This window comes from Lissotriton helveticus, chromosome 4_2 (genome assembly GCF_964261635.1).
Source record: "Lissotriton helveticus chromosome 4_2, aLisHel1.1, whole genome shotgun sequence".
Taxonomy (NCBI): domain Eukaryota; kingdom Metazoa; phylum Chordata; class Amphibia; order Caudata; family Salamandridae; genus Lissotriton; species Lissotriton helveticus.
In genome coordinates this window covers 24,791,467-24,805,827 of record NC_136064.1, presented here as the reverse complement: position 1 = coordinate 24,805,827, position 14,361 = coordinate 24,791,467, and the positions used below count along the sequence as shown (strand labels likewise).

At 40.7% G+C, this 14,361-nt stretch overlaps 1 protein-coding gene across 1 annotated transcript in view; it reads right to left on the bottom strand.

Moving 5' to 3' along the window:
* The window catches only part of LOC144752163 (V-set and immunoglobulin domain-containing protein 4-like), a 248,192-nt gene that overhangs the window by 229,312 nt on the left and 4,519 nt on the right, over window positions 1-14,361 (bottom strand). Inside the window, exon 2 of the mRNA XM_078640089.1 lies at window positions 6,467-6,814. Coding sequence (XP_078496215.1) covers window positions 6,467-6,814 — 348 coding nt within the window. The remainder of the gene's footprint in view (window positions 1-6,466; window positions 6,815-14,361) is intronic.

Genomic DNA, 14,361 nt, shown 5'->3' with positions numbered 1-14,361 from the left:
TGATATAATGTGATAGTATGAACCATTATCATCCTATAATATCGGTATATGTTTTTGCACACTCTGTCCAGACTTTGTGCTGTATCATGACACAACCCTGGATGTCTTTAAACATTAATTGATACATAAAGTAGCAGTCATCTATTTAATCTGGTGCGAGAATTGATACCACGATAATCAAGCGGTTGTATGGCCCATTGTGTTCTAAAATTACAACATCTATCTAAACATCAGCGAACACAATTGTGTCCTTTTTTCCCTGATCAGGAACAAGCCTCCATCCAGGGCTTTTTATTCGAAATCCTATGAAGATATCATCTTCTCTTGATGTACTGCATTGGAATAAAATCTTTTTGATGTAAGTTTATATTCTAATACTATGACATGTCCCCTCAAAAATAGGTATCTCAGGGTGATATATGTGTTTTTTGATGTTTGAAACGAATTAGAAAAGAATAAATGGCTAGCTGTTGATTTCAACGGTTTATGTAGTACTAACGTATACCATTTTTAAATAAATACTGTCTTCCTGTATCAACTTTAGACAACCTGTAGACCATGATTTAAGTACTGTACAATTGGAGTATCTGAATTGTCTATCAGATGACAATGGGTGAACAGATCAGTAACCTAGACCAATTCGATTTGTAGTTTCTTTGAAGTTGGAACTATATATGTATATATATTTCTTATTGTATTTTGTATAACGTCTCAATGTTTTTTAAGACTGGTATATAATTAAATGTAAGTTTACATGTGTACATATGGGAATCTGATATATGTCTTTCTTATGAATATTCTTGCAGAGTATCACCTGTAACTCCTGAGGAAGGCGTTTTCTGCCGAAACGCGCGTCGAGTGTTTTTAAGTCTAATTTTCTCCAGCATTTCAGGCATCAACAATAACTTTAAATGAACTTTGAAATGTATTATGTATATTATGTATATGTTATGTACCTTACTTTTTAATATTTAAATATATTGTGTATTGATTAATGTTTTATTTCTTAGCATATTTTCTGTTTATTGCAATATGTCTATATGAATTTTAATTTACCAATTAAAAACATGTTTTTTACTTAATTCCCCTCTTCTTTGATTGCTCCTTTCAGTATTGGTCTAGGTCAAATTGTTCATTCATCTAGTTGATGGCCTAGGATTTTTTACTCACATGTTTGGTTACCCTGCCCTAGGAGTCTATATATTATCACTACCCAGGGGGTCCTTGTTTTTCTCATTTGCAACACAACTACTATTCATTTCACTCTTACAAGTGTGACAATTCGGACTATACCAGGCCCCCAACGCCATAAAAATGGCTTGGACTGCATGTATTTTAACATACATTTAGTTATTAGAGAACTCTTCTTGTGCAAATCTGTAAATTAGACATGCAGCGTCACCATGTGCCAGACTGCCATAAGTGCTGGTGTTGACAATTTGGTGCCGGTGCGGAGCACTGGAATCCACCAGCTTAAATGAAGGACTAGCTGGTTGTGAGAAGAAATCTTTATCACCCGATCTGTTTTTTTCCTTTCTGTATGCCAGTATGGGGTGTGCTTGTAGCTGAGAAACTGTTCCATGAAACTACCCTTTATCCATCAGCAGGGCCATTGGAGTTGTGTGTATGCAGCTGCAAAGGTTTCCACTTAGTTATGGACTTACCACACTTGCATTTATGTCACCATCTGTTGCTTAATTAGCATCTTTCAACAAAAAATTATGTTCTTCTAGCTTATTGTCACTCGTGGTGCAACACATTGGCAGACCCTTTGCAATAGTTATCATGTCACTTTTCAGTAGTGGATTGCAGCATTCTGATGTAAAACTAGTATTTATGAGAAGAAACATTTACTCAAACAGTACTAATGCCCCCAGTAGATGGTCCGGGGAAAAGAACTTAGTAAACAAACACCTATGTTTTCAAATATAAGTCAAACACTGGGAAGGGATTAATGGAGCAGGGGTGAGACAAAAATGTTTGTGTACCCCTTGTGAAGTCATACTTGCATAACTATAATCAATCTAATCGTTTGAAGCATGAATAATTAATCAACAATAGCTCATTTAGACGTCAACATTATACGTGGCTACTAATTGCTATTTGCAAATTAATTTATTAACAAATTGTGAACGAGTCATACTAATATAGTGCTATAATATGAAAACTGCATGTATGTGTTCCTTTTGTAAACGTTTATGTCTTATTGTGGCTAAAAGAAAATAAACGCGTTTGGTTAGTATAAAGCTATGTGTTTATATGCTTCAGCTAGGTAATTTACTAATGGGAATATTAGAAAGGTGGGTGGTTAACAGTGAGAAATATAATTATATATAATAATGTTCTATTGTGTTTGTTTTCGCACTAGTTTTCATTACGGCCTATGTGGCCTGGGTGCCGGAAATCGCAGCTGACAGCAATGTTAGCATTGGTCTGAAGCTGAGAGGTTGTGCATGCGCGCATGAAGAGAAAGACAAACTCAGCAAGAAGTGCCTGGTACATCGAGCGACTGATGTCAAGGCCAGCTTGACTCAGGAGCGAAGAGGGATGCCAAAAGTTGTTTTGCATCTGAGACCCTGGGAAAGGAAGGCAAAGTAGCGAATGAACTGAATGACAAAATCTGAAACGGAGATGACATCTATGAGAAAAGTAAAATGACCGTGCATTTTGGAAAACCGGTTCTGTCAAGGATGGATGAGGTGATCATTGTCACCCAATTGTAGAACCAATCAGAATGAACTATGGACCCTAAAAGTTGCAATTTTAGGCAGATAGTTAGTGAAAAAAGGGTATAAAAGATCTCGTTCGAAAAGGGTAAATAAAAGCTTCCTCCTGATTTTTATTTTGTACCATGACATGCTGTCGGTCTGATTGATTTTACGGTGCTTGAGACTTTGAAATATTTTTCTGGACTTTCATTTTTGGAGCAATGAAGATGACCGAATGCAGAGATTTTATTTTGAGGCGTTAAGAAGAATAGAGAGGCAGATGAGACTCGTGCAACTCTGTTATTTCTATATGACGGAGTTAGGTAATAAAATTTCTATTTTCTATTTTCTTTAAACATGTACTACATGAATGGCTAAATCTTCGTTCATTTTGAATAAACCAAACTTCAGTTTCTTAAATGAATAGATAATTTAACTCGAGTTGTATTTCGTTTAAATGAAGTCATGACAAAATGTGTGTTAATGTTTTATTTGGATTACTATGATTAAGCTGGTCTTGGTCCCCATCAACTAACTTCTTAGATGATCTATTGACCAAATAGTGGAGTGCCTTGGTGTAGGGTTTTCCAGGTAATAGGTTTGCATATAATGAATATAACTAATGTAAATAATGCATATAGTTCAAACCCAGGTACCCCGCTAACCAGCAGCTCTACCTCGTTATCATTGATTCAGATGCTGTGTATATGAGTGTGCGTGTGTATATGACTCCCGGTGTTATGGGCCCCACTGATGAGGAAATAGTGGTTGCATCTGGGTAAAGTAAAATGTGTATAAAAGGATTGTAGCGAGCCGTACTGGATCAGGATGATTCTTTTTTTTGTTATAAAACTTTTAGTTATTTATCACAAACTTATGTTGTACCAGAGACACTGTTATCAGCAATTGTTTCTGAAAGGATACTCAGGGCCTGATGACAAGTAGAGGATATATAACGATACAATGGGGGACGTTATTCATCAGTGCTACAAATAACACATATTATGAGTTTATGGAAAATAACATGCAGATTTTGGGTTTTAAAGCACCAAAATCCGCATGATATGGTAAATACCATTTATTTTCCCTTATTACATTTCTGCAGGTTTGCCCTGCCAAAGGTTAACTAATGTTTGGTTATTTAACACAACCGAGAATTATTGGATGCGTTAAATTTAACAGAATTTGTAATTTCGTCCTGTGCATAAATATGAGTTTACGCATGGAAAGAAATTAACCGCCAACTTGTAATTAGGCCCTCAGAGTACAGAAAAATCCCAAGCATGTTTCTTCTCTTTTTAAGGTGCAATGTTTCGTACCTTGCAATGTCTCCAAGAGATTCAATGACTCCAAGCGAGACACTTACATTATTGATATGTAATGTACAATACTCTTTATAGATTTTTCCCTAATACAATTGATGTTTATAAAGGCGAAAATGTGGATTCAGAGTAAAGCCAATACTGAAGACCAGCTCTAAGTCATAACTAGACACAGAAAATTTAAGTGACACATGTTTCATTACAACTGTCAAATGTAGACTCATTTCCCTCTGCACTCAAACGTGCACACATCTTGTAACAAACTATTTTATCGAAGGTGGCTTCTTCGCGGTGGTGGTGGAGCGGTGTGTCCCACTGGCCTAGAGCCAGCAGCTGAAAAATAAAACAGTATTTTATTATTGTTTTATATTTCGTCTACTGGTCAAGCCAGCATTTGTAGGGTGGGCGGGGCATGGATAGGGGTCACAGGGATGAGGGGTAGGTGCACTACTAAGTGTGCATGTGTGTATGGCCGGCTGTCTGAAGCCGGCCAAACAGAGGTACGTAGTTAGGTTTCTACAACCCAGCTGTATTAGGCAGCAGGGTTGGAGAAAAGGCACAGACTGTTTGACCTGAGGTGGCTGGTTTAGCACTTGCTCAGGCACAATCCCCGCGCTGCTCTCAAGCAGCATGAGAGCAGCGTGGGGATTGCACAAGGAGTCTCTGATGCGGTCCCATGGGTTTCTGGGTCCAGGAAGCAGAGGAGCATGAGGTGCGAGATGGCGGAAGCAGCATCAGGTAAATTTAATTTCTTTATTATTAACCCCCCCCCCACGCTCTCCCACACCCCCTCCCCCCTCGGTGCACCTCTCCACGCTCCCCTTCGACCCTGTTTCCTATGTGTTGGCCGCTTAAGTAATTCACTCTTGAAATTTGAAGTCATGGTGTCAATAGATTAGTCTTTCTAAAAGGAAACCATTATTTTTTGGGAGAATTACTTTACTTTCTTAAGAAGCCGTAGAATTTTATACAGTGTTTGCGATACCTTTGTTATTAATGTATGTTAAAATGACTATAGAGCAAAATATAGTTACATAATTTGCAGCATAATTGGGCTTTTCTTGCAGCATAATTTAGTTAACCCTGTTGCATAATTTGGTCCTCACTACCACATAATTACACTAATCCTGGCTATGAACTTTATAGTATTCACCACGCACTTCTGGTTACGATAAGTAGACAAGTGTCCATTTGACCGTGGTACCAACTGGAGAGTCTCATGGTAAATCGTGGATTCGAGTTGATCCATGGAAGGCTGGCATCATTAGTGAAACTATGCAACCAACGAGCGTCCCTGTTTCTATCAGAAGAAGAGACTGTAAAGGGAGAAGAGCTCTTGTTGTCCTCCTACTCTGCTCACGGGGGACAGTGTGTCATAGTCTTGATGCCCTCACAAACCCCAAAGGATGTCATGCTTCATCATTGGGCTATTGCTCCTCGTTGGGCTGGTGCTGGAATTCCCTAAGGGTCCCCCAAAGGGTCACTTTGTCAGAGATCTTTTTGATAAAGCTGTATAGGTCCTTGGGGGTGAGTGGCAGTGGTAGATGTTTTAATGTACTGTTTTGTATCGTACGGGAGATCCTGGTATAAAAACTTTGTGCTGCTGTCTGAAAGCCTTTGTCCTACGGTACCATGAAAGTCAAGATTAAACCAAGACCATGTGCTTTCTAACAATGCTGCCTGCAAAAGTGCTTACACTATGAGCACAGCAAGGTCAGTCTGGGACAGAAAATAGGCCTGGGCACCAAAATAAAAGTAACCCCCATTAGTGAATTTGATAGCTTAAATAGTGTCCCATGTTTGCCAATTGGGGCAGTTTAGAAATTGTAAAGCCACGCTGTAAAAAGTGTTTTTCATGGTCTGGGAGACTCCATGGATTTGAGCTTGATACACCGAATGTTTGTTTTAATATCAGAGAAATCATTGGTAAGATACCGACCCATCAGAAGATGAGACAGGCACTGTCGCCCCACTGTCTTTCAGCACGGCAAGCAAAATTAAAATAAAATGACAGCCTGGGTGGAGAAAATGCCCAGGCTTCAATTCCCCAACTGAGCACTGAACCAAGGCACTCAGACAAATCACACTGCTTTATTGCAGCAATGTGATTGGCTTAGAAGAGTCTATCCTGCTTCCTGTTCCAACATAAGCCAGGAACAGGAAAGAAGAGAGGAGGTGGCCGACCAGTCAGCTGGCAGGTAAGTCATTTTTTTTCCCTCCCCATTCTACCCTTGCCCGCCTCCTCCCGGCCCTACTACTGATTAATATTTGCAGCCATGATTGAAAACAGGCCATAGGTAGGGGGGAAAAACAGCCCCCACAATGACCTATCAGACCAGCCCCTCGGAAACTGCCCAATTGCCCAATAGGCCAGCCCAACCCTTGAGAACAGATTGAGAACACCAAGAAAAGATGCAAACATTGTTACTTTCTTACCTTTTGTTACATCCAGGTTAATGAATGCCTCTCTTTTCAGCAGGTCACTAATTCCATTCAACATCAGGGACACTTCACAGGAGTACTGTGCCCCGTCGTCAATCTGGAGGTTCATGATAGTGAGAGAGACATCGCCCCCTTGACGCTCCCATGGGAGGCAGAGCCGGCCTATGTGCTTAGTCAGAAATGTGTGGTCTCCGGTATCATCTCTTGCTAATATCATCTGTCCATTGATTCGCCATATGACGCTATGCAGTGAATAATGTACAGGTGAGTAGGAGCACGGAAGAACGACTGAACTTCTCCAGGTCCCATGAACTTCTTCCTGGACAGACAGGTTAACTTCAGCTGTAATTTAACGTAAATAGTAGATTATAGGAATCATCGGTGACTGTAATAAAACAAGCTAACAAACTAAAGTCAATAAGTTCCTAAGTTCTGGGGTCAAACCTTTTTAGGAATGGAGATTATAGAAATCAACAAATCTAGAACTTTCAAGAAAATGTGAGCCTTTTTAATGTTCATGTTTATGGACTCAACTATATTGGCCAGGGTGAGACCCCATCTCCTGTTAAGGTGGGGGTTGCAACATCGTGGTCGAAATATCAACCTACAAAACATTAACTCCACTATATCACCTACCTCTATATCAGCATAGTAAGTAGATGTGGAGTTAAGAACAGTAAATCAACATTTCCCTATTGATGCTTACCTCATCATTATAATGGTAGTTGACATAGTCGACTCAATATTGTCATTGGTTGATAATAATGACCTTGATATTGTGACATACAACATCAGCACAACACCTAGAATGCGTGACACAATAAAAGAAGACACATGGTACTAAACTATAAAGCCTTTGTGGAAGCAAGCTCCTTACCCAAGAAAGTTTGCCCCATGCTTATAATGCGGTTTGGAACCTTCATTGAAGTCTGGATATGGAATGGCTCTAATTGGCATTGCAATGTGGCAGCTACGACTTCATAATCCCTCACAATTGGTTTTACTAGCCCTGATCAGAAATGTACAAGCAAACTTCATTATTGCTAACATCAGTAACTTTTCCGCATGGCTTGGAGAAATCCTTGCTCAACTGGATCTTAGAGACCCCTTCAATAATCCAACCATCACGACATTGAGCTTTGGTAAAGTCTGTGGTCATGGAATATTCAATCTAGCTGATCTTTTCACTTTAGCACACAAATATCCAGAGTGTTAACCTAAAGGGAAACAAAACCTTCTATAGAAATCTAGCCGATACCTATGCATTAGCATAATTTATTAAGGGCTATGTAAAGTTTAGGTATACCAACTCCTAGTGAAGCTATTTAGTTTTCCCAACTGTGCCAACACAAAGTTTAGTTTCTTCAGATTTCTGTCCCAGGAAGGGCAGGGCATCAGGTTAAATGGTAATGGATTCAGTTTCCCCTGCTACCACCTGGGCTGCCCTTAACCATGAGTGACTGAAGGGAAACAGTTTACAACTGCAGCCTAACATCCATTCCACTTCCGGCCAAATTAAATCTGCCTCTCAAGACATGTAAGAAAGTTTCCGAGCCCCATCTATTCCATTAGTATGTATATATTCGTGAGAAAGTCATTCTGTTTGGCCCTGTTCACCCCCATATTTTGACTGATACTGGAGGTAACTGACTGACTGTGCCCTGCGCTCTGCTAAACAGGGCAGGTGCTCTAATGAAAAAGGTATATGGTAATTAGGTATAATTACAATTGGCAATGACAGACCCTATAAGTCCCTAGTAATAATAGGGCAGGGGGAATTCAAACTACTTAGAAGTCCCTAGTATATAATAGGGGAGGGGTTTAGAGGCCCAGAAGATTTCCCACACTAATAAGTGTGCAATGCTGTGTGGCAACTGTCATTTTTAAAGACATCCCTGTAAAGTAAATTACACGCAAACATGAAAGTCTTTGGTGGTGCAGGTACTATCAAAGTGGTATTCTATCTTATTTTTACATATAAGTCACCCCTAAGGTCTCCTCTGATGCCCCAGGGGAGGGGTGCAATGTAACTGACGGAGCAGGGTTTTGCAAAATAAAACATGCTCAGATTGAACTCCTCATTGTGTGGAATATTAACAAAATAGTATGAAAATGAACAGTGCAAAACTAAAAAGGGGAAGATGAAAACTGCGCAAGTGCATGCTGGAGAGAAATTTGTGTTTTCTAATGTTTTTGTAGGAGGCAGCAAATGTTAATGAATAATGCAGAAATAACAGCCAAAGAAAATAATATTAATAGAAGCCATATAATTTTCTTTTCACTAACTGGTTGAAAATGTATAAAAACGTGATGCATAGAAACAGGAATAGTGGAGTTCGGTAAAGTGACAGCGATAATCACATGTCTGTCTGTTTTTCCTAGAGAACATTTAACTGTTCTACAAAGAAGGCCTCAAGGGTCTTTCTAGCTTTAATTTGCTTATAAAAACATAAGCTGCAAAAATATGTATTTTGTCCTTTGTGAGTTCCTGATGACGGCCAAGGCTGCGTGGAGGAATTTCCTTCCAGAGCGGAGTATGTGGACACTTGAACTATGAATTTGATACATTAGCGAGATGGAGAAATGTGCAAGCCGCGAAAGAGATTATCTGAGCTTCCTCTGCTGAAGGTTGATGACTAAGGTTTTCTAAAGACTAAGGAACTGTTGAAAAGTTAGGCACATTGAAAGTGAAGTGACCAGACACCCCGTGGTTTTGTCCAATGGGATTTGAGGGTTTTCCGTGTGATGATGCATGGGGCATTGGATTTTTAATGAATCAGGGTATAACTATTGGTACTAGGATAATTTAGTTTGGAGAGAGGCTTGTGAGATTTTATTTGCGAGAGGAGAGAGCTGTGTTGCTGTTTCCTAACTTAACTAGCTGGCTGGTGTTCTGCTGATCCTGAATCTTTGACTTTGCTCCTCATACCTTTGAGGATGCCCCAGCTTACTCTCTCGGCCGGAGAGTAGCTTTTCAGACTCCTAGCATTTTCAGCAATAGATTTGTATGATATTCTGAATATGCATTAATCTTATTTTGCAAATGTCTTTACTCTTTTGTCTCCTCGCCTTTCCACTCTCTCACAACACGGATATTTGCGATGTGTTATGATGAATTACGATATTGTTGCTCTCTTGTGTGATGATCTATGATTCAAGCTGTATTGTACTTGATGAGCATTCACATTAATTTAGATAAAGCATATTGATAAGTAATCAGAGTCTGTCTTTAATAATATCAATTAGTTATATTGAATGAATATTTCTTTATTTAGGTTCTTATTTTTAAAATTCCGTAAATCCTTTGCCAATCACTGTCAACCATAAAACATTCATCAGAGAGGAAAGAGGACCAAATAGACAATAGAAATGGGTAACATGTTTTAAACTAATGCAGGATGAAAGGGACAGTTAGGTATTAAATTGAGTCTAGATTATAAAAAAATGCAAATGCCCTTCTGCTGCATTATAACTATAAGCAGGTCCATTTAAAAAGATGTTTTAGAAGCTCTGGTGAGGGAAGAAATACCGATTTTTTTTTATGGATGAATGAATGAATATGATTTGTAAAGCACAAACTCATGCCAGGGGTGTCTTGGTGCTATAGAGGGCGGGTATAGATGCAGAGCTATTAAAACAAGATTTCTTGCAGATGGTTGGGTGCCTGCTATTCCTGTAAAAAGAGCAAGGTCTTCAAGGCCTTCCTGAAGACAAGCAAGGAGAGAGAAGCTTTTAGTTTAAGTGGTAGGCTATTCCAGAACACAGCTGTGGTCCTGAAAAAGCTCTTCCCACCCAAGGTGGCCCTCCTAAATGGGGGGACAACCAGATTCAAGGCAGAACCTGAGCAAAGAGCCCTCCCTGGGCCATACCATTTGAGTTTCTCCTTGAAATGGTCTGGCCCCAGACTGTGCAGTGATTTAAAGGCCAGACAAGGGGCTCTGAACCTGCAGCATTGTCCGACTGGGAGCGTTGCGGAGGTTCCTGATGGCTCCTCTAGCATATTCATTTTTTTGAATTTTGAAGAGGAAGCATGCAGCTGCATTCTGCAGAGTCTGAAGCCTCTTCAGAGAGCCTGATGTAAGTTTGATATAGAGGCTGTTGCAGTAGGCGATCCTTGAAAGTACCAGTGCAATGATCATAGTTTTCAAAAGCTCAGGAGGCAGGAATTTTTCAATCTTTTTTACACGCCTCAGAAAGCAATATGAGGAGGATGTAATTGCGTTCACTTGTTCTCTGAGCTTCAGCTCGTTATCTAACAGAAAGCGGAGCTTTTTTGCTTTATTTATGGTTGCAGGAAGTAGGCCCAGCTCAGGCGGCCACCATGCTGGAGTCCAAAATTAGGGGTTATTGCCAAAAATGATGACCGCAGTCTTTGCGGCATTCATTTAAAGACAATTTTTGTCCACCAACTTGCTCACATTGCTCATGCAGGTACTAAAGGCTGAGCCAGAATTGATTTAATATTTTGCTAGTGACGCCACAATTTGGGTGTCGTCAGTGTACGATGCCAGGGAGTCACCAGCGGTGTGACAAAGATTGAACATTGTTGGGCTCAAAGCCAAATCCTGGGGGACTCCATAGAACAGAGATAAAGGCCTAGATGTGAAGTTCCCCAACACCACCCTTTGTTGTCTATTGGCCAGGAAGGATTAAAGGAAATCTTGTGCTGTATCCTCGATCCCCAGACTCTGCATGCGGTCAACCAGAATCTTACAGTTGACCATATCAAATGCCGCAGAGAGATCCAGCAGAATCAAAGCCACCACTCCCCCTTATCCAGCATTTCTCGGATATCTTCAGTGGCTTCCACTAAGGCAGATTCTGTGCTCCCGTTTTTCCTGAACTCATGCTGTGTGTCATCCAGGAAAGAATTTTCCTGTATGTACTCTGAGAGTTGTTGATTCATTACTTTCTCTGCCAGCTTGGTGGCGATGGGGAGTCTTGATATGGGACGATAGTTATTTAAATCCAGAATGTTCATATTGTCCTTTTTTAGCAGGGGCAGAACAGAGGCAAGTTTCCAGTGTGTAGGGAAGATTCCCTCTGTGAACATATTGTTAAAGATTTGCCCCAAGTTTTGTGCTACTTGTGCTGGGATCAAGTAAATTATTTTTTGAGGACAGGGGTCTTGCGGGCACCAGATTTAATTGATGGAATTATCGCTGTAAGTTGTCCTTTTGAATGGGCCTGATGTAGCATTTGGAGATTGCCCATCCGTTTGAATGGCTGTCCTGCCTGCAGTAAATTTGTTGAAGATGTTGGCAACCTTCTCTTGAAAGAAGTTGTCCAGAGTATCACACAACTTTATTTTTATAACTAGAAAAAGATTTTTGTTGGCGTCGCAAGCTGATTTTATCTGCTCAGAGTAATAGGAAGTTTTTGCAGCTAGGATTTGTTTTTGTAGATAATTTTCTCCTCAACCTATATTTGTATCCATTTCTGTTCTTGCCTATGGCAGTCCTGCCTTGATATCCTAACGTTTTTGTTGTACCACGGCTGGGAGACTTTCTTAGCTATAGTTTTTTTTGTTTGACCGAATTCTACAATGTCTAGAGCAGACTTTAGCCAGATTGAAAAGCTTTCGATGCTCTGTTTCAGGTTTACAGCTGGTTGCCAGGGTACAGTGGTAAGAACGTCATAGTTGGGATCTCACACTTCGGCTGTTTGTATTTTGTGCCAGGCACAGTTCGGACCTCATAGTTTGCCCGGCTGTGTCTTGTGCCAGGTTCTACTAGGGGTTTGTTGAATTGTGTCTCAGTGCCTGGTGTTTTTCTCAATCTTGATCTGCCAGTTGATTGCCTAGTGGTTGGACTAGGTGAGAGGAAGAGAAGGTAGTAAATTGATATATGGGTAGTTAGAGAAAATCCCATGCTTCACACTATCCATCTGTCCTGAAGAAGACCCGCAAGTGGATGTTCAAAGTTACCCTCTACGCATAGGCTGGGTCAAAACGTCGACGCATACCCCCAAACAAAGGCCCGTGCCACGCCTTATCACCCTGCCCCATTATCAGATGTTGCATTTATGCACCTACAGAATGATGATACATTTGCTGTAAGAATTATGATGTGGACAGGCCTTACTATACTGGTTTATGTTGTACTTAATAGCCAGTATTGATCTCAAACAGAAAACTACCTTGCTGTTTTACTGCCTTTACTTTGTAATCTTCCCCTCTTTTTCGCTGAAGCATGAGCACTTCTCCTCCATATACTTCTGTCCTTGAGTAACCTGTTTCTCTTTAAACATACGTGTTAATGTCTTTACCGTTTCCTTGCATTACCTTTGAGAAATATAAAAATGAATATATGTAACAAAAAACTGTGGGTGTATTCTTTTAACTTTTAGGGTGTGAATTGTTGAATCATTTCTCGTCTATAAGTATTAATTACTAGCTGTTGATTACTTAACCAGCCCACACAAAAAAATTATCTTCCTTTGTGTTTTTCTAAATTAGTCTAGGACCATCTGTTTTTAATATTATTCTATACCCAGGTCCTTTGACAATGATTGGGTTTCCCCATTAATTTGTAAGGGTAAGAAAAAAAGACAGCCAGCTCCCGCCCTTTTTTAGTTGCCTGTCTAACTGTTAGACTGCATATATGGAGGGCTAGGGGGGCTGCAACAATTTCTGGGCCAGAGCCACAGTCTGCCCATATTTCAGTCACAACAGCAACATCCACGTGCTGCGCTTGGCTACGGTCTGAGAGTTCTAGGTGAGGTTTTACTAGGGACCTAATGTTTAGTAGCATGCTTGAGATGTTTGCAGTTGTTGGGCCTCTGCTTTTTCTATTTACTTATTTATTTTATTTATTATATTTGTAAAGCGCTCTATCACCTGACGGCATCCAGGCGCTGAGAAACTCAAAGTGCACGGCAGAAAACAGACAACAAAGAGGTACAGTCAACAAGTAAAGGGCAGTACAGCAGCTAAACTTTGGGGAATAACAGAGTTTTTAACCTTTTTCTAAAAGGTAAAAGCTCACTAATGTGTCTTACTTCCAGAGGCAGTCCATTCCATAGTTTAGCCGCAGCGACCGTGAAAGTTCTGCCACCGGTTCTGGCTTTCCTAAACCTAGCTACCTTAATAAGTCTAACTGAAGCAGAGCGAAGATTTCTGGCTGGGACATACCACTCAAACTTTCTCTGTAGCGCGATCAGGCCCATCCCGTGCAGAGCTTTTAACACAAGACAAAGAGACTTAAACTTAATTCTCTGTCCCACCGGCAGCCAGAGGACGAAGACCGCCTCGGCCAGCCCAGAGCAAGTTTAGCTGCGGTGGACTGGATTCTCAACAGTCTGTCCAACAGGGACTAAGGAGATTCAAGCAAAAGGGCGTTACAGTAGTCCAGTCTGCTCACGACTGTACTCTGTACAACAAGTGCCCACACTTGAAGTGGTAGTAAAGGAAGAACTTTGTGTAGCAATCTAATGATTGCCAAGCAATTTCCCACCGTTTTAGTGACTTGGGCTTCCATGGTCAACTTGTTGTTGATCATAATGCCCAAATTGCGAACCTTCTCCACTGGTCTCACTGCAATTTTACTGGTCAAGTGCCACAATATCGACTGAGTTAATTGCAGAGTTGGGTCTAAGGCATCTGGTTTGGTTAAGGTGAGTAAAGTGGTGTGAGGTCTATTAGGGCTAAAATCAGGGGGCCCTTTACAATAGGTCTCAGTGCCAATAGAGCCTACCAAGAGTACCTGAGGATCCCTACTGAGTCTCGAGACAACCGGCCAGGGGACCAGGCATGGACGAGCTTGCCTTTGATGGACATAAGCACCATCCTCCGCATTTATGGATGGAGGCAAAGGGCTCAGGAGGGAGACTAGACCGTCTTACTCCAAAAATGGCGTCCAGGAACGGCACAGCGGAAGTGTTTTAGAAGC